The sequence below is a fragment of the Tripterygium wilfordii genome, chromosome 23 (genome assembly GCF_013401445.1).
Source record: "Tripterygium wilfordii isolate XIE 37 chromosome 23, ASM1340144v1, whole genome shotgun sequence".
NCBI lineage: Eukaryota > Viridiplantae > Streptophyta > Magnoliopsida > Celastrales > Celastraceae > Tripterygium > Tripterygium wilfordii.
The window spans coordinates 5,091,299-5,117,808 of record NC_052254.1 but is presented as its reverse complement, the minus strand read 5'-3'; the positions used below and the strand labels follow the sequence as shown (position 1 = coordinate 5,117,808).

Below are 26,510 nucleotides of genomic sequence, written 5' to 3'. Positions count from 1 at the left end.
TGTACATTATTTAATGTGCATATGATTGTTGAGATCTTTATCTTTTTCGATATTAGAGAGAAACCATAATCTATTCAATAATTTAGTAGAATTGCAAAAGTTGTACTAAAGCACGTGGTAAATTATGGAAGTAAATCACATGTCAAGGAATCAATGAATTAGTTAGTTCACCAATGGGAAAGAATGAATGACATTCTTGAATGGTAGATATTATATGATCCAATCAGAATATTATGAAAAAGCATATCATTTTGGTGGCTCCCACTCTTGATAAATTCATGTGATAAGAATCATTTTATAAGTATTTTATGTCAAAAGTACATCGCATTGTTAACATGGTGACAAGAAAGAACATTCTTACTTTATATACCCAAACACATGCATGCGCATCAATTATCTATCTACCCATGGGTAAAGAAAGATGACTAATGTTACAACTCCGTCATACATTTTTCAAACGTTACGTTTTGATCATTAAACTTACATCAATGACCCAACACAACATCACAAGTCAATATACTCATATTTTGAGCTGGTGTGGCCTAACAAGTTTGTGGCTTGAAAATTACTTATTATCGTGCAATTTGTTCAATTTCCGACTTCAATCTTTACTCCTAGAAAACCTCAAAACCACCAAATCAGCACTCAATTTCTCCAAAGTGATTCCCTTAGAGCCCATATCTCTACCTGCAATCACCCTCACAAGTCACATCTTTACCCACAATAAATCCACCTTTTTCTTTGTCTTTCTTCTTCGAATCTCTATCTCATACTCTTCCCATTTTAAGTCGACGTAGGAGATTTCTTATATATAGGGACGTCGACAGTCAATTTTGGTCGGTTTTTACCATATTTTGAAACCGTCCAACATTTCGATTTTAATATATCTAAAAACCTTTTGACCAACAATCTTGTAATTGTTTTGACCATAATTAACCAATTGGTTTTGGTCAGTTTGGCCGGTCTTTTGGTTTGGGCCAGACCTCTATAAAATGTTCATAAATTCAATCTTATCTAACTTGAAAATGAGCCTAATACAGTAATTAATCTAAGCCCAACAAATATTAACATTAGTTACATGACCTAGATATACACGCACAGAGGATGAGAATCATTTTATTTGATGTCATCACTAATGAGACCTCTGAAAAGTCGCAATAATGCGTTCTTCAACTTGATATGAGGCTGATGCAGTAATCAAAGAAGAACCAAACAAGTGCACAGAAAATAGTGTCACTAAAGCTGAGAAGTGGGATATGATTTGTGTGGAGGCTGAGTCAGTCATCAGTATCTCTTTGTGATTATAAAAAAGTAAAATGGGTCAGAGACTCAGAACACTTGCTGCTGCAATAGCAGACACATTACCCACAAATTGCTGTCTAAAGACACCAGGGGGTACTGCACCAAGAACAGACCCCACCGTCCCCACCACCTTCAAAACCTCTCAACCTCTCTGGTCGCTTTCCTCCTACGCCCTGGCCTGCCCACCCACTCCAACCTCCCAAGGGACGGCTATCACTTTCACCACTTTCTACTTGACCATTTCCATTTATGATCCGAGAAATATTACTTCCACCCCTTAAAAATGATAATTCCACCCCCCACTTTTTGATTTTTATTTTTTTAATATTAATTTATATATGATTTGATATTTGATTCTTTTGTATTACGTGTATGATTTGACATTTGATTCTCATTCTAAAAATTAGTTTTCTCATCCCTGTCAATTATTTAAAGCAAACTTAGTATATCATATCAATGCAGATTAACTGATACATTTAATGTATATTGCAAGTTATTCTCTATACGGAGTGACTCATTCGTTCACATAATCATACATGTATTTAAACCACTGAATCATAATAGGAAGCATTGGGTTACCATCAATTAATGCCCAAAGGCCTGAATTGAAACTCGATTCTCAAAATCAGGCACAGGCTAGGGCCAGGTCCGATGTCGACTCCTACTCGCTAATTTGCATTGATGTATTATAATAAGTTTACTTTAATTAATTGATGAGGGTGAGAAGACCAATTAGGGGGTGAGAAAACTAATTTTTAGAATGAGAATCAAATATCAAATCACACGCAAATCAAAAGAATCAAATATCAAATCATATAAAATAATATTAAAAAATTACAATTCAATGATTTGAGGGTGGGATAACCAATTTAAGGGGGTGAGAATACTACTTCTCTTATGATCCAAGACACAGACGACAAATTAAACCATAGAAAACCCCTTGTAAAGTATTGTAGGCAAGCATGATCCACTTGTAAAAACCAATTTCACCAAACAATCAAAATGTTAGGTTATAGTCTTTTACCGCTTTTTTTGGTATGTAAGCATTAGTGAAGGGTCGAACTTGAATACCACCTTGCACCCAATTCAAGTACATACCTTAATCACCTCGACTGAGAGGCTATTGGCTGCTAGGTTAGCTTCCCTTCTCTAGGAATAGGATCCATCACTAAATAGCTTAGCTTCCTAGACTTGTTATGTTTTCCAGGTCTACCCATACATTCAATACAAGTAAGTAATAGACTTCCTTCTCAAGTCACAAAATGGTGAAATTCTCCAAGGAAATTCACAAGTGCCACTGACATTTTTCATTATTGCTCCACGTAAAGCAAATCCTAAAACTAATATAACGGCCTAGAAAATGTTAATGCAATCAACTAGCATTGTGTATGTTACTGATAGTTGGGGCTGTAAAATAGTAATGGTGAGACATCCTTCTCCTTCAAAGTTACAGCATTTGAGAATCTGGATTAGAATTCCTATTGTTTGAGCAAATTCACAGTTGCCCATTCCACATATCTAATATGGAACTGAAGACCCAATTTCAGCACGATGGTGTCACTAACTCGCTTGTAGAGACGTTTTCCAAGCGCAGACCCCTGGCTCAAGTTATCAGAATGGATAAACTCTGCCTATATCATAGATGGGTACACAAATCACATCCAATACTAATTAGTATATAGCATTCAGGAAGCAAACCAAAATAGCAGCAGCAAAAATACATCAACATCCAAGTGATTGAAAGGCACTATGCGTAGCGGATGTGATGCAAATTATGTTCCTCTGCACAGTACAGAAAAGGAATATCATTAACTCTGATATAGAGAAAAAGAGAGCGAGGTCTATTTCAGTGCACTCATGTGTTCATCATCAACGTTATGTTGTCTCCTTTAATAAGAATCCTTCCTGAAGGAAACAATTTAGAGGAAGGAAACAATTTAGAGCATGAAAGCCACAACGAGAAGAATAGATAGAAGGTTTTTGCACCCAGCAGGGCATGGGGATTCAGAAAGTTATTCACCTAAAGACTTTCTGCTCTTTTTCTTAATGCTGACCTCTTCAGCATCATCCAGGACTAGATTCATGTACTCATCAAAACCCTGTATGAGAGCAACAGCATGATGACCACAGTAATCAATGAAATAATAAAACATAATCCTGATTACCATTAGATAAACAAGCAAATAAACCTTTTTTCCTTTGTTAACAGAGGTGGACAGCGAGGAGCTAGAAAAAGAGTAACTCAGAATTTGCTTCATTGTCTAATCAGTAATCAGAGATATCATATTGCTTACCAAGAATGCTGCAAAGCTCCAAAATCACAAAATTTTTTGTTCATCTCCAAGTTATTTCACGTTAGAGTGGACAGGAAAGTTGAAAGAATTACTTACGCTATCTGTGCAACTGAACTGACATTTTAAATGGTTTTCCGACAGCAAATTCAGAATTGGTGTTTGATGATCAAACCAATAACTAGATCTCAGAAACAAAACATACAAACCACAAATAAATGTAAGCAAATATGAACTTAATGGTGGGAATGTTCGAACTCAGGCTTGGCAAAATTTTCTTAGACAAATACGAACTTAATGGTGAGAATGTTCAAACTCAGGCTTGGCAAAATTTTCTTTCAAAATCTAAAGAAAAAAAATGAATCAAATCATTTCACAAAAAATAATAATGCCAAGTTTTAGTTTTCTACGTATTCTAACATGAGCAGTCTTTTCCCTCTATTCAACTATACCAACTATTTAGTGCGTACCTAACTAAATCCTCACCAAGTAGAAGTTTGCAAACTCAAATTCATCTTGTGACTTCTTTCAATGAATTGATTTCATGCGACAAATATTTTGATGGGAGACTTCAAAAATTAGAGAAATTTGAAATGAAATCACCCTAAAGCTGGTTAGACGAAGTCGATGAGTGCATCTGAAATTTGAGTGAATGAATGGTACCCTCTAAGTCAAAAGCTAAATTATATGGGTCTTCCCCAATTTTGACTCCATTACAAGAGCCTCGTGCATGGTAGTTGTCCGCCTTTATACCTTCAACAAATACTATAGCATTGGCAGAAGAGACAACTATTGCGGAAGTCACGAATACTGATAGGTCTCCAGCATTATATTGGAAGGTAATTCATAAATAATGACTTTTCCCAAGAGTCGTTCACTAATTTTATCACAATTCGGGTTTCTATGGAGAATTACACAGAGCCAAAATAAAATTCCCAGAAATAAAATACAGCACCATTTGTGTACAACCTAACAAGCCAATAAGCATGAGCATGTGGTTAATTAGGCAACAAATAAACCCTAAAACCCATATGCACTTACATTCAAAGATGTTAGACAAATGCAATATGCAAGGAACTTACTATTATTCGGCCTTCAATCCTTAAATCTTTCTGCTCGAAGAGCCAAATCCGGATGCGAGCTTTCTGTGTCAATAATCCTTTGAACTTTTGTGCTCGCCATGGCTGTGAAGCTCGAGCGTACCTTGGTCACTGACTCACTGATGTTGAATGTAGAGGTCGAAATGGGCTGGGGCGACCGCAATTCTAATGAGGCCAGAAATGGGCTGGGCCTACCGCAAACTCAATCTATTATCTTTGAAATTCAATCGCGCCTTTGTCTTGGAAGATTGCTCAATTTTTGTTGTAAATCCAGGCACCAACAATATTGTCCGTTTTAAGTTGTTTAATTTTCAAGAATACATCAGACTTATAAGGTTTTGTTCCTCCCTAGCATAGCTACTGAGGACCGAAGCCCATAAGTCAAAAGCCCAACTCACTTGGGTTAGGAAAAAGCCTTTGTTAGTAATAAGGGGTGGGCACTCACATACCTGATATATAGGGTCCGTATGACTTTGTTCCTCTTAGGCCTAGCAAATGAGTTAAGCCCTACTCACTAAGCCTTAGGAAAAGGCCTCATTGATAGTAGGGGTGGGTTTGTCCTTATAAGCCAAATGGGATCCCCACGGTTTTTCAATGTGAGATTCTTAACAATTTGAAATATTAACTCTTAGCCCTGACCACTTCTAGATGATAAGGAAGGAAAATAATAAAAATCTCAGTAACATCCACTTCTGAGATACTTTTGGGATAGATGTTGTTAGGATATGCAAGAATGTTGAATAATGAAAGAGGATATCATTGTAACATGAAACGTGCAACCAAATGAAATTTAAAAAAAAAAAAAAAGAAATTTTAAAAGATGAATGATCGTTAGAAGCAAGTCAAAGAGCAAGTCAAACAAACTAAATGAGAAGAAGAATTGTTTTTATCCAATATAATGGAACTGGGGAAGCTAAGTCATTGATAAAACAACAAAGCAATCTCTCAATATATAATGGTTACTGTAGTCAACGAAAATTCATCACTACATTGGCTGAACACTCCATAGTGTTGATAGGGGCTATTGAACTAGTTACTCCTCCTTGATCCGATTGCCCTAACCCTAAAAACAAAAATTATCGATGAACCCGACTATCAAGGATGGAGGGAGGGGCCTACACTAAGCTATAGCGACCAATTTTTTTAAAAAAGTTACTACCATTACATATATATATATATATATATATGGGCTTAGTCTTTAGTCCTAGGCTTAGTCTTTAGTTGGGACATATAGGCTGTCATTAGTTGGGCTTAGTCTTTAGTCTTCAGTTGGGCTTAGTCTAGGTTCTTGTCATATAGACATATACTATGGAAAATGACATATAAATACCACTTTCAAACAGTTAGATATATAGGTCCACTTCAAAAAACGTTATCCCTCGTAAGTTCATTTTTATTTTTTATAATTATTTAAATCATTTAAATTTTATCAAATTTCTTTTTTACCCTTTTTTCAAGGAGGAATAGATCTAATATGTTTTATCTCTTGTTACTTTCTCTTTATGCTACATCTCTCTCATCTCACTACATCTTCTCTCTCTACTACATCTCTCTCATCAGTGCATCTTTCTCTCTCCAGCTGCATATCTCTCTTATCATTACATCTTTCTCTCTATCTCTCTCTCTCATCTCTTTTTCTAGCTGCCGTTTTCGTCCAAATATGACTGGGCATTGTGCGTCTCCTTAAGAGGAATCCAATGGTGGTGGTAGTGTGGCGAATCACCGTCAGAATCAGCCAACACTAAAGTTTTTTTCAAAACAATAACGTTAGCCTACCAATGTTACTGTTTTAAAATAGTTACATTATTCTATCAATGTTACTATTTTAAAACAATAACATTAGCAAACCAATGTTACTATTTCAAGAGACATATCTGATGGCCGTTTTGGGCTGTATATGGCTGGGCATTGTGTGCTTCAATGAGAGGAGTCCAACAGTGATGGTGGTATGGCGAATCGCTACCGCAATCAGTCGAATCTGAAGTTTTTTCCAAACAGTAACATTAGCTTATCAATATTATTGTTTTGAAATAGTAACATTGGCCGACCAATGTTATTGTTTTAAAACGTTCATTTTCGATGGCCTTTTTGGTCCATTTCTAGTTGGACATTGTGCGTCTCAATGAGAGGAGTCCAACGATAGTGGTGGTATAACAAACCATCCCCGAAATTGACAGGATCTGAGGCCTTTATCTTGCGATGGTCGCGGCTTTTCGATCATTTTTCGGTCAAATGGACGGTCGTTGGTGGTGGTGGAAGGTCGGAGTATATGTTGAGGTGATGTGAGCTTCAGTTTAGGTTGGATGCCAATAGGCAAAAATAAGTAGAGAGAAAGAGAAGAGAAGTGTAGTTGTTGTGGGAGGAAGAAGACAAGGGTAAAAAAGTAATTAGTATACTAGTGATACCTTAAAGGGATAAAATTATTTGGACTGGACTTAAGTGTGCAAAAATTTCACAAATGGTACCGGCTTGAAATTTTCCCCATATACTATGTGTCCATCTCCCTCAGTCCTCATGGGCTTAGTCTTTAGTTAGTTTCTTTAAAACGTGTTGTACATGTAAATATATATTTATTTTATTTCATCTTACATAATTTCTGATTAATTTTCATCAATTTTAATATATATTTATGCCACAAAATATCAAGATAAATGTACATCGATAATATCATTTTAAATATGTGTAATATTATAAGTAGCCCCAACCTTAATTCCTGACTCCGCCCTTGCCAATGGTCGTGGGACGACGCGAACACTCCGATGCTCAAGTAAGTCTTCAAGGTTATCACCAATCTAATAATCACAAATTAAAGCTCAACTTTGTCTTGAGTGTTTCTCCTCTTTATACAGTAGAAGACTTGAGTGCTTTTCCGTTCAGTCGACTAATTAGTCGGGATTAATTGATTTGATGGTCTATCATGGAAGGAAATCTTGGAGCCATTAAGTATGGCTTGGTCAACTCTTTGATGTGTCCTGTACCACGTGTTCATCTTGAATTATTCACCCTCAATTACAAACTAAAACATATAAAGTTATACGTTACGCTACGTAAGATGGTAGTCAATAAATTTTTTTATTTAAAAATAAAATTATATTTAACTTGTATGGTAATTATATTTGAAATCTATTTAACTGGATTATAATTCTTTGTCTTAAAAAAGAATTTTATTATAATATATACAATTAATAATATTTAACCCCATGGAAAGGCCCATACATCAGCGATGGGCTAGGTTAAATCCAGTGGGCTCAGCCCACCCCACTTCCTCTTCTGGGTTTTTGCTTTTTGAAAATTTGACAAAAGAACATCTAATTTAATGACTAAAGCATATCGTATAAGCATATTGTCCATGCGTTTTTCTGCACGACTAACACGTTAACTTCCAATCCCGAGGAATAATATGGATGGTGAACCTTCCTACCTACAAGACAAGAACCGACGGCCCTTTGCAGCCTGGAGACACTCCGGCACTCAAGTTAAAAATCTTTTCAAAGAGAGAAAGCAAGAAATTCCTGTAGAGAATTTTTAATGCATACCTCATTCACAAGCCTGATGTCCCTTTTATAATTGTTGTGGAGTGATTCTTGTTGGGATTTTCTTATCCCCAATTTAATTTGAATTTTGAGTTCAACGATTCCTCTTGATGTCATGGTTTGAATTTAAATCCGTATCTTCATGGATTGACTTAAGGACAAAGTTATCAAACTCGACCCGCGCATCAACCCGTGGAAGAAATTTTGAAGGTTCAACCGGTTAACCCGAAGGGTTAAGGGGTTGAACTGTACCTTTTTTTTAATTAATTAATTTTATTTATAAATATTAATAAATAAATATTAACTTAATTATGTGTCGTTTTATATCAATTACTAAATAGATCAACAATGATAATTAATTAATTTAAGATAGAAAGAAAAAAATATAGTAATATAATATCATACTTGACAGTAATAAACATGGTATTGAAATTAGTTTTAAGAATTTTCATAAAAAAACAGTTATGAACTTACAATAATATAAAAAAAGTTATAAAAAAAATTTATTATTAAAGTAGTGAGAAAATAAAAAACAAAATGCTTCAAACCAAAGCAAATATGGGACCCACGCCTGTCATGGGCCCATCAATCCATGAAGTGAATATGATTGAACAATTTTCAATTAATTTATTGTTATATCTTTTCTGATTTTCTCTCTTTGGTGGGAAATCCAAAGTCTTACAAAATTTATCAACACAAGCTTAACATAAAAGAATGACAAGTACATGGGTTTGTAGGTAAAATATTTTGACTTAAATGCTGAGTGCTTCAATAAAAAAGTTATAATTTTTAAAAAAGTTTTTAACCCGTGAATCATTAAACCGTGCGGTTCAAGAATCAACCGCGGGTCATACCGGTTTGGCACTGGTCAATTGCTTGTTCGGTTCAACATTAGGATCGACCTGACATAGATGAAAATTGTTGGTTGAACCGGTCCGACCGACGGGCCGGGCCGGTTCTGATAACACTGCTTAAGGAAGCTTCTCTGCAACTATTTTCACTAATGAAAACTCTCCCGCAATTCAAACCTTTCCACGTGTCCTGCTGACTGAGTATGATTTTTCCGATCCACACATATTCTATTATATATGGATTTCAAATACCACCAATGAAGAAGTAGATGTGAGCCCAGCCTAAATACATGTTTTTTCAAGGCTGTTTTGGTGAAAGGAAAAACAGAAAAAGAAAAGTAAAAAAAATAAAGTTGTGTACTATTGAGCATCTTTATCACCCCAGACCAGAGAGTTGTTTTGTTCAAAAGATGTTTTTTATTGGCATTTGTGGCATGCATGCTTTCCCTGACACGATAGTGGTTCATCGTCAGCTTTTCTCTGGGTTTGGCATGAGCTCTCCTTTTTTTCATGAATAAAATCTCAAGGTTCTGGATTTTTGGTCAGTTTGCCTCCTCACATGTCTATTTTTCATGACCTGCGATTGAATTGGTAAAAGCTCTGTGCGCAGACAGCCTTTTTGTGTAGTATTGTAGGCACACAATATTTTTTTTTAAGTGTATCAGTAGAGTGTGTCATGTGGTTTTTGTCTTGTATTTACAATACACTTTTAGAGAACATGCTAATCAGTAATGTATAGATAAATACTTATTAGAGAACATGAGTAACTCAGATGATACTCATGTATGTGGTATTTCATAGATGTCTCGAGTTCGAGCCTCCTCCATCCCCTTTCCCTGTATTCAAAAGATTTATACTTATTATTTCCCTTATCTTTTCACTTCTTCTTTGTTCCAATTATTAAATGAAATCATGACAATTTTAATTAATGGAAGAATTGGAATTGCAAATTAATCTTCAACACATGTTTAAGTTTGCAAGCTTAAATGGGAAGGTTAAAGGCTAATTATAGCTTGAATCCCCCTTTTAATTAAAAAAAGATTAAAATGTTACAACCGACACAAATCTTTTGTATTAACCATTTAAAGGCCAAATACAATCATAAGAAGATTTTTTTGATTCTCTCAGGATCTCATTTGCTTTGGTGTAGCAAAAAGAAATATATATATATATATATATCTTCTGATCATTACAATCTTAATACTACAAGTTCTTTTTTTTCTTTTATTTTTTGCAAACTTAAACATGTGTTGTGAGAGAGACTTTGGCTGTTTTGAGTTTCGAATTTGATCAAAGAACACATAAATGCGATAAAGACTGAAGTAGGTGGGTATAATAGGCATGCCTTGTTAGGGCTATTTTTCTCTTATCATCCCACACTGTCGAAAATAAACAACAAATTGACAATTCATGATCCCAAATTAATGGCTTGGGGTCGTAGGACATTGAATCTGGAACTAGCATGTAGACATCAGTTAGTTCGATATTATTAATGAACTAATTGAATGGTCATCAGGTATTGTTGAGACTCAAAGACTTGTTAAATGTCCCATATTACTTGGGAAAATCCAAACAATCTGATTTATAAGAAAAGTCTCACTCCATCTTCATTAACAAAACATTTTCTTTGGGCTTAAATATCATTAAGTAAGTGAGATGGTCCAGAAAATACAAAATCGTGTGGGCCCGATGTATTCACATGTTAAATAATGGATCATATTAGAAGTATACTATTATTTACTACCTAAAAGCTCTGAGAAATGGGAAAGTTGTGAGAGAGGGGAGCGGGTTGCCGAATGTAGCTGGTATATAAGGGTTAAAAACCCTAATCGAATGTATTAAAGAATTTCCTATATTGAAAACAACCGCCATGGTTGTCAAAATCCCGATTTTAATCGTAAGATCGTACGATTTTACGATCTTAGGTAACCAAAATGATTTGAATCGATGTAAAATCCCAAAATTGATAAAATTCATCGATCTTACCTTACGATTTTACCCGATCTTATCGATTTTAAGATCTTACCGATTTTAACCTTAATAGATTTATGGGGCCATGGGCTTATGGGTTGTGGTCTACTAATCATGTGCTTATGTTTCTAATTCTAGTTTTTGTTGAAAAATTGGTTCTAATTTATTAACATGATATAATCGTGCACAATTATTATGTTTGTTTTTCATAGTTCTCTGGAGGTCTTAAAAAATTACAATTTTATGAAATATTAACATGTCTATAAATAAATAATAATCACATTTTTGAACTTTTTATTACCTATAAACTATAGTATATTATATCATGTTAATTATTTATTTAGAAATAAATAATTATATTATTTTACATTTATTTTTTAAATTTTATAAAATCTTACGATTTCACGATTCGATTTTGCATGCCTTCCACTGATCTTACATAAGATCCCGATTTTGACAACCTTGGCAGCCGCAAACCCCAACGACGTAGGCACATTGCCAAACCTCGTAAATCTTGTGTTATTCTTCTCTCTTTATCTTTTCGATTGCTTCTCTATATTGTTCTATAATCTGTGGTTGTTTGTGAAAAACCCCGTTTTGCAACACCACAAGGATCGGATAATACAAAATGAACAATGTTGTTGATGTGTTGTTGATGTGAGTGGGTTACACATTTCTAACAGGCCTCTCTTTATTTATTGAAAGCATACTTTCTCGCACTAACCTAAGTTTTAGTTAATTTAATCTGATGCAAAAGCCCTTAAAAGATTTGTCTTTACTTTTAAAAACACATTTTAAACCCCTAATTTATGGGGTTTAATATTGAACCCCATAATAACATCAAAACATACATTGATTTAATATGTTCCAAGTGTTTCATATGTGTCCAAGAGGTTCGTTAATGCTTCTGTGTAAAGTATACATAGGATTAGTGGCCAAAATAAAAAGAGAACTTTTTTTTTTATCTGCTCTTTTTTGGGTGGGATTTTCTATTGTGGGTAAATCTTTAAGGATTCCCAAAACTCCCCAAAAGTTAAAAAAGGAAGCTTAGTGTACATAATAATAGATGCTGTATGTTTTCTAAAAAAATGCTTTTGAGGTGGATATTTGGCACCTTGTGTTTGTTCCTTTCAATTGAAAAGAAATGGATGATTTGATAGTGAATGTATAGGTCTTTGATTGGTCGGTGTCCCCCCTAATAATATTAATTCAATGAAACCATAATTCTGATTCATGATACCAATTTTATGTTTAACTTGTATAGTACATTTCGAAGAGCATTACGCCCTAATTTATGTTCTAGTTCAGTCGTAAATATAATATTTAAATTACACAATCAAAAATAACATTTGAACTCTAATGGTATAGTATTGATGGCAATGCACCGCACCACTTATATCTCGATATTTTCTCTCTCAACAAATTAATAATGTTATCCGATGGTTATGATAAAAAAAATGTAATGGTTAATTAGGCCGTCTTCTCCAAATTATTTTACCAATACGGTAGTCTTATAATAATGCTCTTAAATTTTCAAGTATGATTTGATAATACATTATTTCATGGTACTAAAGACATAATAGATAGCCCTTTCTAGGTCTAGATGCATCCAACATCATTTAATTTTTTTTGTTTGGAAAACAACCTTATATCAAATTCAAACTTTTCCTCCATGTTATTATTATTGAAATGATAGTACAAGTCTTGCAATTTAAAAAGGGAAAAACCAATGGTCATCTTTTGCTTAATTGATGATTGATGTTGTTTTTTCCCTATCAAAAAGAGTAGGGTCACTTTCCTTTATTCTTGGCCCAAAAAAAGTCTACAATTGTTTGAGTGCAAGAAGCTACTAAAAACTTTTTATATGGTGTTGGTGGTGGCTATGAATTGAATGATTTGTTCTTTTATGTGCTTGCTTAAATTTTGACCTTTCATGACATGATTACATGTATATAGATATACATTTTATGTACATTTGTAAAAGCTAGCTAGGTGGGGTTTGGCTTATTGCACAAGTGAAGAGTTTATGGGCCCATTTTTGTCTCATGATATTGCATCAATTGGAGACTTTGTGAGCAAAGTTAATCCAAGAATTGATCATCTAGTAATAGATTGCCATTTTGAAATCTTGTGGCATGAAAAGTTAGGGCCTTTTTTTGAATAGGAAATTATGTCATTGGCTGGATCTACAATATTCATCCTTGGAGGAGAAAGAAATAAAGAAATTAAAAGGGTCTTTTTGAATAATGGTTATTCTATTATTGGTGAGGCTAGAAGGCTTTTTGGTGTAGTGGGGAAACCCCTTTTTCCCTTTGTGAATGAATCAACCAAAAGTGATGAGGAGGTCATGTCTATTGTTGTAAAGTTGAAGGAATATATATACATACATATATATATATATATATATATATATTATGGTATCATGATGTTTCAGATATGTTGGAGGAAGCTTTCTACTCGTAAAAAGATGTATTCCAAAAGGCATAGGAAGATAAGGTGACAATGGATTCAATACGCCATATGTTAGCTCTAAAAACATAATCAAATGAGTATAAGTACAAATACAATATACGACACACCATCAGATCAAGCCTATAAAAGTACAAGTGTCAACAGGCCCCACGCAGGGGCACAAATCAAGCTCACGCAGGGGCAAACTATCAAGCCCACGTAGGGGCAGACTAAGCCCACACACCTCCTTATAAATATTCGGAGGAGGTGAGACTAGAACTCATGACCTCAGTCAGGGACATGCAAAGTCATTGTCACTCAACCAATGACTCATTTGCAAAAACATAATCAAATTAGTCGTTATGTATTGCATGGAATTAGACATCCAAAAAATAATAACATACTTTAATAAATATAGTGAATTACCCCGGCCCCATGATCATGAGAAAGAAAAATACTTGCTTAAAACCCAACAATTAATGTGGAGGAGAGGAGCATGTAAAAGAGATGTTTAGTGAATCCATTTTGATCAATCTTTGGTGTGGAAAACATAATTCAAGATCCATTTTCTAGTACTAATCATATAATACATAAGACCAATGAGAGAAATCCTCAGGAAGACCAATGAAAGAGAGTACGACTCCTACTACAATTTAAACTATTCAGCTCATATAAAAAGGAGTCCTCCACCCTTAGGTAAAGATTATAACTCTGCACTCTAAATTACTTAATAAGCAAGAGCAATACTCCAAGTAACGAGTCATTCTCCCAAGTTTAGCACCGTACTGACTTAAGTGTCGAAGAGGTCCTCCCAAGCACACCTCCGAACCCTACCGTAGCTTACATTTGCTTCTTGTGCAGGAAGGAAGGGAGCAAATACTTACCAGTAAGGAAGGAGTTTAATTACTTCAACTTGGTCTGACTGGACTAATAGGGCAGACCTATTTAATTACTCAAGTATTCATAGTTTATTAGTATTTTTGAAAGTAATTTCCAAGTAATTTAAAATTATAAATGACATAAATCTATCAGCAAATAACTTGAATTAATTTAAAATGACCGAGCATGTATGATATCATACATTTGCTTTTATTGTGCAAGGGAGCGAAGTAAAAGCAAGTGCGCCCCTCTTTGCCTTTGAATATTTTAGCATTGAAACAGACAGTCAATACTTTTATTATAAGTCTAAGTTTTCCAATTTCTACTATAAGAATTATGCGTGTTAGCCGCCTGAGTTATTCTAATATTTTTATTATTTACATATTTGGCAAGTGGGATCATAGGTATTGGGAGGTTGGGAATGTTATGATGTGAAGAATTTGAAAGATATGAGAAGAGAGCGGTTTGAGTCGTTTCACCCAATCTATTTGAGATATCATTTACTATGGATCCAAGACCCTCATGGTTTTGTCCTTTGAAAGATGTTTCAAGTCGAGTGTTATGATGTTGGACCAAGCTTGTGAAGTAAATTACTTGGCTTTCACCAACCGATGTGAGATTATTGTCGTCTTAACACTCCATCGTACTTGTAAATTTTGTGAATCCAAAACCCAACAAATAGAATATATGGGTTAGGATCAGGGGTGGAGCTAGAAATTGATGTGGAGGGGACTACTAAAAGTTGATGGGGTCTGAGAGTTGAGAGTCTTGAGACAAATTTATGAAGCAATACAGACACGGTTACACACTTACATAGTTGCACAAGCGAAGGAGAATAGGAAACGAAGCGGTTTGTCAATCAGGCAAGTAGAGCTTGCCCTCGTACAAGAAGACCTAGACGATGACTTAATCAATTAGGGCCTTAAGCGATACAATTAGTCCTTAGCCGCTTACGGGCTTAGACAAACCGATTACTGTAAGAAATACATAAATGCGTATCGATTCGTGGAAAGGATATCTTAAATATTGGGTAGCATCCAATTGCTTCAATTTGAATTATGTGGAGGATGCCTTCTATCTAACATAAAAAGATCCCATAACATAGAAGAGATCAAAATTGTTTTGGATATATTTGTCCAAATAGACCTTTTACTACTTTGAAAGCACAAATTTTGGTACCCTTTATTCAATTTATTAACATTTATTTACCTTATATGGAATTGTTATTGCTTCTTTTTTTTATTTTTTTTGATAATAAGATCAAGGATTATACTAATACCAAAAAATATTAGTGTAAAAAGAAGATCAATTTCTTTGGATTCCAACATAAAATAAATTGTTGTAAAGGGCAATAACCGAAAATTAAAGAAAGAGTTAGGGCACATGTGGAAACAAGCATGTGATACGTCAAAGATAATAAATGCAAAAAGTTGAAAGTTGCACTTGGTCCCGCTGAAAAGGAAATGAGTAAGAAGTTGTTACGCGTCAGCTTTTTAGCTATTCTCGCGGTCTACCCTACACGTGTAGGTCGACTACATACACGCGCCAAGCAATCGCGTGAAAAGAGAGTTGTCTAAAAAAGACCCGTTAAAAGTAAAAAGGTTTGTGGAAGTTGACGAGCTCGAAAAACGCGTAAAAGGTAGGGAGATATTCATGTTAATTAGGGCGTGCGTTGCAAAAAGGGGTAAGAAGAATATATGATGATGATGATGTTATTATATTGTTGAAAGTGAAGGAATCCGAGACGCCCGAAAAGTTCAGATGATATTCATATACGTGATATCTCTTAGAAATTTTGAGTTCCAACCTCCCATCTCCTTCCCTTTATTTAAAAAGAAAAGTGAAGGAATACAAAAGAGAGAAATAATAATATTGTTAATTATTAAAGTATTAGTACTAATCTTTTTGTATTATTATGTTTGTTTAATTAACATTTTAATCATGACCCCTTGACACCTCTATTACCTTCTTTTTCTTCTCCTTTTTAGACATTGGAAGATGATGATTTGATTCAAAAGAGGTGGTGCTTTGGTTCAAAAGTTCAAACTACTTCCCTCCTATGCAAAAGCATGCCTTTTTGGGGTCTCTTAATTAATTATTTCTCATTTTTAGATGATATCATGAAAATATTTAGGGTTTGTTTAGTCACTAAATTAACTCTAACAACTTCTCAAAAAAAAAAAAAAAAACTCTAACAAGCCGTGCTAACATTTATTTTAGAACCTATTTACCAAGCAAGTTGCAATATAACTTAGACCATGGCTCCGTTCAATAGACAATTTAACATATATATATGTTGGTTTTACAATGCATTTTAAAATGCTAATATATATGTTATTCAAAATATTATTTAAGAAAGATGCATGTACCACGAAGTTGGGGATCTCTCTGTCACCAACCATGCAATTTGGTAATGGTACTATTGAGGCAAGACAAGTAGATAGGAAAGTTTGATTTTAAATGAAGTTGGGCTAAGTTGCAAACCAAATTTAATGAGGGATTTTATTGGACGGTTGCACATGTGATATGGGTAGGATTGTATCATTTTCATTGCATTAAATGATCCTCTTCATTAACTCTTCTATTATTAATGATTTTTCATGTATCTAGCTTTAGATACATGAAATTGGTGAAAATGACATACCCGAAAATGGTTGATTTTTTAGATGTTGGAGGTGAACATGCGACACCAAACCCTAATGATCGGAATTGTTGAAGAAAAAGAGTCGTGTGATACACCCTTTTTTTTTTTGTTTCAATTTGACTGCTCCTTAGAGAGTTATAACCATAACTACGCGAGGAAAATAGCAGTGAAGAGTGAAGATAATAGAATGATGTATTTGGAATATATTTGAAAAAGTGGGGCATTCTGGTTGGTCGAGAGACAATTCCGCAAATGGTTTTAGAATGACGCCTTCATTGTTTTTGAATGCAACTTCAAATATACGTTTGGTTGGTGAAGCAGCATATATATTTCAAATGAATTGCCAAACTAACCTAGTCATCTCAATTAATAATTTCATCCAATTACTAGTGACTTACCTTCATTGAAAAAGGATATAATAACAAAATTATATATCTATAAATTTAAGATGAAGATCACTTTTTTTTCCCTTTACTAAGGAAATCATGAATCATGGCATGCCTTAAATACTTTTGATATGGTTGTCTTAGCTTCAAGGGCACGAATATTGAAACATATTCCACATACCCACTTCACCTTTGTCATCAAAAGACACATTTTTTTTAATCATTTTGAAAACATGCAACCAAAGCAAAACCAAACTCTCAAAATTTCGCATTTGGGTATCCGAGTTATCGACTAGCAGTCACACTAACACTTTTTTTTATTTATTTATCATGTGCAGCAAATTAGACAGACGTAAAATACACTCAAAATCAGCTTCTATTGTCAAACTTCAACCTAGTCATATTCCATGCCTAATTTGCCTACGTAATTATTATGTATGTGTTCTTTCATTTGACGTAGAAAATCAGATAGAAAAGTGTGAAAGTTGTAGTGAGAGAGAATAATAAGTATAAAAAGGTCAAAGTCGTGCGGTCGCTTTGCAGCGTGCGAAAAGTAAAAAGTTAATTGAGAGAAGAAAAGTAGAGAGACTCGATTCCCATGCGACTTCATGGATCGTATAAATAGACTGCCACGTGCTAGGGAAGAGCGTGGAGAGGGAAGGTAAAAATAGGCAGTCAATCTATAATAGCCTATGACTAATTGACTGTGTAGAATGTAGATAATAAAGAATGTCAATCTCTAGCCTATTACTACACTTTTTTTCTCTCTCTCTATCAATAATAATAATAATAAAATGGAAGAAGATGACACCACAAAAATCCTTGTAAAAAATTGATGTTAGAGCAATCACAATGGGTAGTTTTTAATGGTTCATGGATGTTATTTGTTGTCCATTATAAGGAGATGTGAGATGTGAAAAAAGAGGTTCCAATGGTGTATTTGTGTTGTCTCATTTTTACTTGGAACAACATGGGAGAAGGAAAGGTGGATGACCTCCATGTTGACTCCTACATATGGATCTCACTAATACCACACTCACAACACATCTTCCAATACACTAAAATTAATATTATGTCCCACCTTTATTACACAAAAAGTAAAGTGAGTAAATTTACATCATTGTGTTAATACATTTTGTTGTTTCAGTCACATCTACAAAATATATCTCCAATACAGTTACATCAATAAAACACAAATACCAATATATTATTCATGCTTCAATAAAAAACCACCATTCTGATTGCTTTTACTTTCAACTTTCTTATTTCAAGAAATTCTCTCTAATTTCTAGAATCATTCTCCACAAAACCTTTTTTTTTTCACATTTTTATTGTAATTGTTAATGGAGTCAATAAAAACAAAACATTTTCCATGCACTATATAACTAATCTAGTAATCTTTACTTCACTGGGGTCCATGTACTTTTCACAAACATTTGTTTAGTTTTTTTTAAAAGAAGCCTTTCTGGGTTTTTTTCCTGGATATTTCGGTTACTGAATCAGCACACGCAAGACATATAGATAGAGAGAAATGGGATTATTGATCTGATATTTCCTTTTTAGCGTTGAATTCTCACACACACTGTTTGTTGACGGAGGGAGAGATAAAGATCACCCCAGGCGAAGGAAAAGCTATATTACTTTTCTTGATAATTTTTTGGACTCTTTCGATTAGCTGGGTAGGAGAAGTGAAGGGGAGATAGTAATAATTATACAATTACAGAGACATTTGTTTCTGTTTCTTCTTTTTTGTAAGAAATGAGAGCCGGGTTTAGCACGATCCAGCAAACTCTGACGCCGGAGGCGGCGAGCGTATTGAACCATTCGATAGCTGAAGCGGGTCGCCGGAATCATGGCCAGACTACGCCTCTACATGTGGCGGCGACTCTTCTTGCTTCGCCATCTGGGTTTCTTCGGCAAGCCTGCATCAAGTCCCACCCCAATTCGTCCCATCCTTTACAGTGTCGGGCGCTCGAGCTCTGCTTTAGTGTTGCCTTGGATCGGCTACCGACGGCTCAGAACCTCAGCCCGGTCCTTGAACCTCCCATATCGAATGCTTTAATGGCCGCCCTCAAGCGGGCTCAGGCTCATCAGCGCCGTGGATGTCCGGAGCAGCAGCAGCAACCGCTGTTGGCCGTCAAAGTTGAGCTTGAACAGTTTGTTATATCCATACTCGATGATCCAAGTGTGAGCAGAGTCATGCGCGAAGCCAGCTTTTCGAGTCCAGCCGTGAAGGATATAATTGAGCAGTCTTTGAATTCGTCGAGTACGGTGGCTGCTAATTCGGGTTCAATTGGGTTGGGCTTTCGGGCACCGACACCGGTAACGGCGGTTCCGGGTCTTGCAGGTCGGAATTTGTATTTAAATCCACGATTGCAACAGCACAGTAACGCTGCCCAATCCGGGCATCAGAGGAATGAGGAAGTGAAACGAGTTTTGGATATATTATTGAGGACCAAGAAGAGGAACCCTGTTTTGGTAGGGGAATCAGAGCCGGATGCGGTGTTAAAGGAGCTATTGAGAAGAATTGAAAATAAGGAAATCGGAGATGGCCCTCTGAAGAATGTTCAGGTGATTCAGTTGGAGAAGCTGATTCATGTAGAGAAAGAGCATCTTTCAGACAAGGTACACATATCAGTTAAGATTAAGGAATTAGGGGGATTGTTTGAGGCCCAGATGTCAAATTTGGAGGGTGGAGGGGTGATTCTTAATTTGGGTGATTTGAAGTGGCTGGTTGAGCAGCCAGTGAGCTTTGGGGTTACGAGCCTCGGTGCTGTGCCCCTGCAGCAGCAGCATCAGGTGGTTTCAGAGGCAGGGAGGGCTGCGGTTGCAGAGATGGGGAAGCTGTTGGCGAGGTTTGCGGAGTGTGGTGCTGGCATGAGAAGGCTTTGGTTAACTGGGACTGCCACTTGTGAAACTTATTTGCGGTGCCAGGTCTATCATCCTTCAATGGAAAATGATTGGGATTTGCAGGCTGTGCCAATTGTTGCCAGAGCACCTCTTGCAGGGATGTTTCCAAGGTATTTTTCTCTTGGTACTTGCTCTAATTTGAACAGTTCAGTGCTTAAACTGGGTGTTGAAGGTGAATGATTTCCGTCATCGGAGTTTTGTGAATTGATTTTTGTGTTAATGACTTGTTCTAGCTTGAGATTAATAGCTAATTTTGGTGTGTTAATTATTTTTGTGGCGTGCCTGCTGGCATTAACTGTAACTGTTTGTAGATTATAGATCATTGGAGGAGTTTTCTTTCAAAACGTATGATCTGTACGTAGTTTATATTTTCTGTCAGTATGAAACTTTCTTAATTAAGATGAAAAGGCAAATAGTGATAGCTGGGTTTTTGCTTGATTTTTGACATTGGGGGAGGCAAGCATGATTCTGGATAAAAAGACAGATTCTTGCGTACTATGGTTTTGTGCTCACTTTTTTTTTTAAAAAAAAATTATCATACAGTTTTGATATTACAAAATTGTAAATTTTAATTTTGCTTCAAAATAATATTTGTTATTGATATTGATCTAGGCTTGGGAACAATGGGATTCTAGGGAGCTCGGTCGATTTATTCTCTCCATTAAAATGTTTTCAAACTACATCTGCTTTGACAAGGTGTGTGCCTGAGATCTTGGATCCTGCTCGAAAGTCAAGCTGCTGTCCTCAATGCATGCAGAGTTATGAACAAGAGCTTGAAAAACTTGAATTTGAGGACTATGAGAAAACCTCATCTGAAACTAAATCCGAAGCAGACCGGCCAGCACTCCCTCAGTGGTTGCAAGATGCCAAGGTGCAGGATGACAGTGCTATAACAGTTGATCAGACACCAGTAAGTTCTGCTCCACTGAAGCTACTGATTTAAATAGGCCTGAGCTAACTTACTTGTTTTTTGTCAAAGACCTACTTGCATTTAGACAGATCATGTTGACTGTTGTTTCTGTTTATCTGTTTTGCAGACGAAGGATAAAGAACTAATAATGAAGAAAAAATACATGGAATTACGGAAGAAATGGGATGACACTTGTTTATTCCTTCATCCTAATTTTCATCATCTGTCCAACAGCAATTCTCAGAGAATTGCTCCCACTTTCTCGATGCCATGCTTGTACAATCCAAATTTGTTTGTTCGCCAACCTTTGCAGCCTAAAGTACAACACAATAGAAACCTTGGGGAAACACCACAATTGAATCAAAATGCGATGTTTTTTCCACCATCTGAGCAGGTAGTTTCACCACCAGCAAGCCCAGTGAAAACAGACCTTGTTCTAGGGTGGCCAAAGGTAAAGGAGACAACCCTGGAAACTCAGAGGGGGATAACCAAAGATTTTCTGGGATGCATTCCTTCTGATCCACAGAACAGGTCACATGAACTGCAGAGCAACAAGCTTATTAGTTCATTAGATGCCGACTCATTCAAGAAGCTTCTCAAAGGTTTAATGGAAAAAGTGTGGTGGCAGAAAGAGGCTGCATCTGCAGTGGCTACAACTGTGACACAATGTAAATTGGGCAATGGAAAACAGAGGGGTGCTGGATCAAAGCGTGATACATGGCTACTGTTCACAGGTCCTGATAGGGTTGGCAAGAAAAAGATGGTGTCGGCATTGTCTGAGATGGTATGTGGTACCGATCCAGTAATTATCAGTCTTGGCTTGCGACGTGATGGTGAAGAATCTGATGTAAATTTCCGTGGTAAAACTGTTTTATCTCGAATTGTTGAGGCAATTAAAAGGAACCCCTTTTCAGTCATCATGCTTGAGGACATTGATGAAGCAAATATGCTTGTTCGTGCGAGCATTAAGCGGGCCATGGAAGGAGGTAGACTTTCGGATTCATACGGCTACGAAATCAGTGTTGGGAACGTTATTTTCGTTCTTACTGAAAATTGGTTGCCAGACAATCCCAAGTCCTTGACAAGTGGCATTTCACTAGATGAGAAAAAGCTTGCCTGTTTATCAAGGGGAGGATGGCAGTTGATGCTTTGCCTTCAAGTAAAAACTGCAAAGCGACGAGCTAGTTGGCATTGTGATGAAGAAAGGTCCAATAAGACTCGGAAGGAGTCCACTCCAGCACCTTCATTCGATCTGAATGAAGCTGCTGATACAGGGGATGATAAAGCTGACGGGTCAAACAATTCAAGCGATCTCACAATCGACCATGAAGACGAGAACGTCGTCATTAACTGCAGACAATTATCATCCACAACCTCATCAGCATCTCACGAGCTGCAAAGTTCTGTAGATGACACCATTGTCTTCAAGCCCGTAGATATCAGCCCCATTCGACGCGACATTGCTAACTCCATCAAGAAAAAGTTCTCCACCATCATTGGCGGTGGGCTCTCAATTGAAATAGAAGATGAGGCTCTTGAAAAAATTGCTGGTGGGGTATGGTTAGGCCAGACTGGTATGGAGGACTGGATGGAGAAAGCTCTTGTTCCAAGCTTGCACCAGCTCAAGTTACGGATACCAACAAATGTGGATGACTTGGGGGTCGTCATCGTCCGGCTCGGACCAGAAGGAAATTCTGATAACAGTAGTAATGGAGATTTGTTGCCTAGTAGCATCAAGGTTGTGGTGGATGGGTTGTGAGTTTGGTTGTACACTTGGGTGTTTGGATATAGAAATGTAAATATTACTCGACAACAACAAAAATTGTTTTTGGCGGGTGAAGAGTAATTGACCGTTAGAAAGAAAGGGGACGTTGAGACCTTTGTCTGAGAATGTCTAGCACTTTCTTATTCCTTTTTTTGCTATTAGAAAAAATATATATGTAGAATTTTTTTTTTGAAACGAGGGAGGAAATTCGAACTTTGGTCGTCAGGGTGATACAGATCATCTTTACCACTTTAACTAGTAGCTCGGGTGTATATATATAGAAATTGATAATACATTGTTTATTTTAGTTATTTATAATGATGAAGTAATACGATGAAGCATTCTTCTCATCAATGATTTATTTCTCCATTTTCTTTGATTAGTCAATTTTGTTTAAATATTGTGGACCCTAAAAAAGTATGAACTGGCTATACCCTATTTTTAGAGGTCTGCCTGTATGATTTTCTCTAACTGAGGAGTTATTTTTTTTTTTTTTTCTCTTTTCTTAAATAAAGGAGGACAATATTTTACAAATAAGTTTTATCAAACGCAGCCTTACTCTAAACAATGCCACGCCTGAGAGGGATTTTATCATATGAATGAACCTGAAACCAGTGTTGTATGAAGTCGACATAGGCTAGCAATGGTTGCCTCCCACTATGAATTGCAACAATGGAAATTAATTAATTTATAAAAAAAGTTAGACATCTATGTATGTATTGGCATTTGTGTGTAATGCATGTTGAAATATTTTTCCATCCTGAAACTAAAAGCATATATATGTAAGACACCTGAAACCTTTGGAGGGATGCTTTACAAAAAGGATTTTCATGCAGGAAATCTGTTTAGGGTGGGAGTTGGAGTGGAATTGGTTCTACTTCTACTTCTCCAGAGAAAAGGGATGGGGTTAAAATGATAGCAACCTATCTTTATCTTTATGGCAGTCGAGTTCCCACTGCCAAAGGGAAGCCTCAAGTTTAAGCATAGATTGGTCATTAGAGTTGGGCAAGATACCTAAATTTTTTTTAGGTATATATAGAAATTCTCTCATGATATATAGAAATTCTCTCATGAGTTCTTAAAATGAGGTTCTAACTTTTAGATATCAAAACACTTTTTTTAGGAGGATTAGAAATGGGTAACAAGAGAGGATTGTTTGAGTAAGTTTTCTTGAATTAGTGGTCATCATGTGTATCACCTCTCTTTATGGTTTGGTCATATGATTCCTATTTGTTTTCCTAACCTATAAAACATGGAATTTAGAAAAAGAAGCAACACCAACACAACGCTAAACCTTATTACAAGACTTTATGTTGAATACTTTATGATTTTTTTTTTTTGCATATGCATGATCTGAATCAATGGATTCAACGGTGGTGATTATACTTCTTGTAAATACATTATCTTTATACATTCAATGATACTTTTGTTTTTCACTTTAATTTTATTATAATTAATGAGAAATTAGGTAATTTTTTAACACATAATCATTAAAAAAAAATAAAATCCTAGGGTGCTGCCCCCCAAGCTCCTGCCAACCTTTTGAACCCCCTCACATTGCATAGATTCCTGGCTCTGCCCCTACTCTCACCTTTACAGATTGTATAACATGCATATAGGGACAGCAAATTTCAGACAATTTGACACAAAACTTGCTCCCCTTTCTTTGCCCTCATCATTCGTTTTAACTTTTAGCCTCGTTCTTGGTCTTGACCAATCACAACTAAGACTTCAATTGAAAGGTTGCTTGGTCACCTCCTTGAAACAACCTCGAGATTTCCACCCATCCTATCTCAATGGATGAGCCGTAATAAAGCACTTATTTATTTATTAACCAATCACATCTAGGGTTGGGAATGAATCGGTTTTACAAGGCAACTGACCCATTATGAACCCATTTATACTGGTCGATAATCAATCGACAACCAACCCATAATGTTCAGCTGATAATTTGACCCAACCAATATAAAGATGGGTCGGTTGGTGGTTGCCAACATATATACTCGATAGTTGATGGTCGATAATCACCTGGCCAATCGATTATTAAAAATTTGGACAGAAACAAAAGGTCCAAAACATAACAGGTCTCCAATCCACTATCACCATGGTTCGACCCCAAGCCCAAAAGCCCAAACCCTTCATTTTCAGTCTGATCTCTCTCTCTCTCAATCTCTCACTCTCCTCTCTCGATCTCAATTCTCAAGAATCAACTTGTAATATTCTCAGCCCCTTTCTTTGTCTCGGGAGTTCAAGGTCGAGTATATATCATGTAATATTTTTTAAAATTAGATTGATAAATTAAATCAAGGAGATTTTCTCATAACAAAACAAGGAATTAGTACATAAAAGCTGTTTACAAGATTGTACAACACCAAGGTCCAATTTTCTTCATACTACAATTTCATTGATCAAGGGAACATGACCAGCTGCTTTGTAATATTCCATGTTTACTTGCATTTCAACTTCTTCTCCATGATTCTTCTTGCACTGATAATAGAAGCTTGTGTACACCAACAACCAAAACATCCTAATCAAGCAAACAGAATTCAACACGATCAACCCAATTGTGATTTCAACAGCTGCAGATTGCTTGAAGTTGATCAACCTCATCCCTTGCAACACAACTAGTGACAATACAGAGAAGAGAAAATTTAGAGCAGACCCATATAGCTCCATGCCTTTAACAAGTTGTTTACCCTTCTCTAGTGCCTCAATTCCACAATATTTCTCTTCAACTACTGAAACAATTACTGCCAATGTCCAATCCATTGCTAGGTATGAATAAGATGCTGCTGCTAGAAAAGAGAGCAACATAGAGGTAACGCTGGACGCTGCGAATGCGATACTTCCCATCATGATAAATGCAGGGACCAGAATTCCCAGTACAAAGAACATGTAGCCAACACCAAGTAGAGTCGTGTAAAACCAAGTAATGAATGGTCCTTTTAATGATTTCAAAGATATCAACATCAGTTCCTTCAATGATGGATTATTTGCACCGTATTGATATGATGCCGCGGATGCCAAGATTAATGCTATTGATGATAGTACGGTGATGATGATGTTGGCGACCAGGAAAATCCATTGGAAACCCAGGAAGATCTGAATGTCTTGTTTCATACCGACAAGGAGAGTTGTGAATTCGGGGCTGCTAGGATTAGTGACAAGCAGGAAGCTATTTTCGACGATAAAGTCGGTGATTCTTGGACTAATGAAGAAGACGTTGAGCAAGAAAATGAGCGAGGTAAACAATAGTGTCAGAGAGGCTATGGAAACCAAGAGTTTCCCATTTTTGAAGAGGATTTTGAGGGCTTGTGTAAGAATTTCTACAAAACCTAAAACCTTTGTCGATTCCATCTCTCCAATGGTGGAATGATTCTGTGAAAATCGATTTTCTTTATATGATGGATCATATATTGAGTATTGTTTGAATTATTCAAGTCTTTGTTGTGTTTGTGGTTGGAACCAGTCATTTGCTAGCAATTTTAAATTACTAGTGGAAGAATACTTCATTGAC

The 26,510-nt window shown here is 36.0% G+C and overlaps 2 protein-coding genes and 1 pseudogene across 3 annotated transcripts; 1 reads left to right on the top strand and 2 right to left on the bottom strand.

The window, feature by feature from the left end:
- Positions 1 to 2,592: 2,592 nt before the first annotated feature.
- On the bottom strand, positions 2,593 to 4,775 carry LOC119993737 (annotated as a pseudogene).
- A 14,125-nt stretch (positions 4,776 to 18,900) lies between these two features.
- LOC119993386 (protein SUPPRESSOR OF MAX2 1-like) lies at positions 18,901 to 23,184 on the top strand. Of its 2 annotated transcripts, none has more exons than XM_038840521.1 (3): positions 18,901 to 20,428; positions 21,015 to 21,228; positions 21,356 to 23,184. In XM_038840521.1, exons 1-3 carry the CDS (start codon positions 19,167 to 19,169, stop codon positions 22,985 to 22,987), a joined length of 3,108 nt encoding a protein of 1,035 aa, XP_038696449.1. In that variant the 5' UTR covers positions 18,901 to 19,166; the 3' UTR covers positions 22,988 to 23,184. The 2 variants fall into 2 exon arrangements, with proteins under 2 accessions (XP_038696449.1, XP_038696448.1); XM_038840520.1 differs by having other exon boundaries at positions 20,931 to 21,228.
- Positions 23,185 to 25,381: 2,197 nt separating this feature from the next.
- Positions 25,382 to 26,350, bottom strand: LOC119992716. Its single transcript, XM_038839509.1, has one exon. The coding sequence runs from the start codon at positions 26,348 to 26,350 to the stop codon at positions 25,382 to 25,384; it is 969 nt and encodes a 322-aa protein (XP_038695437.1).
- Positions 26,351 to 26,510: the final 160 nt, after the last annotated feature.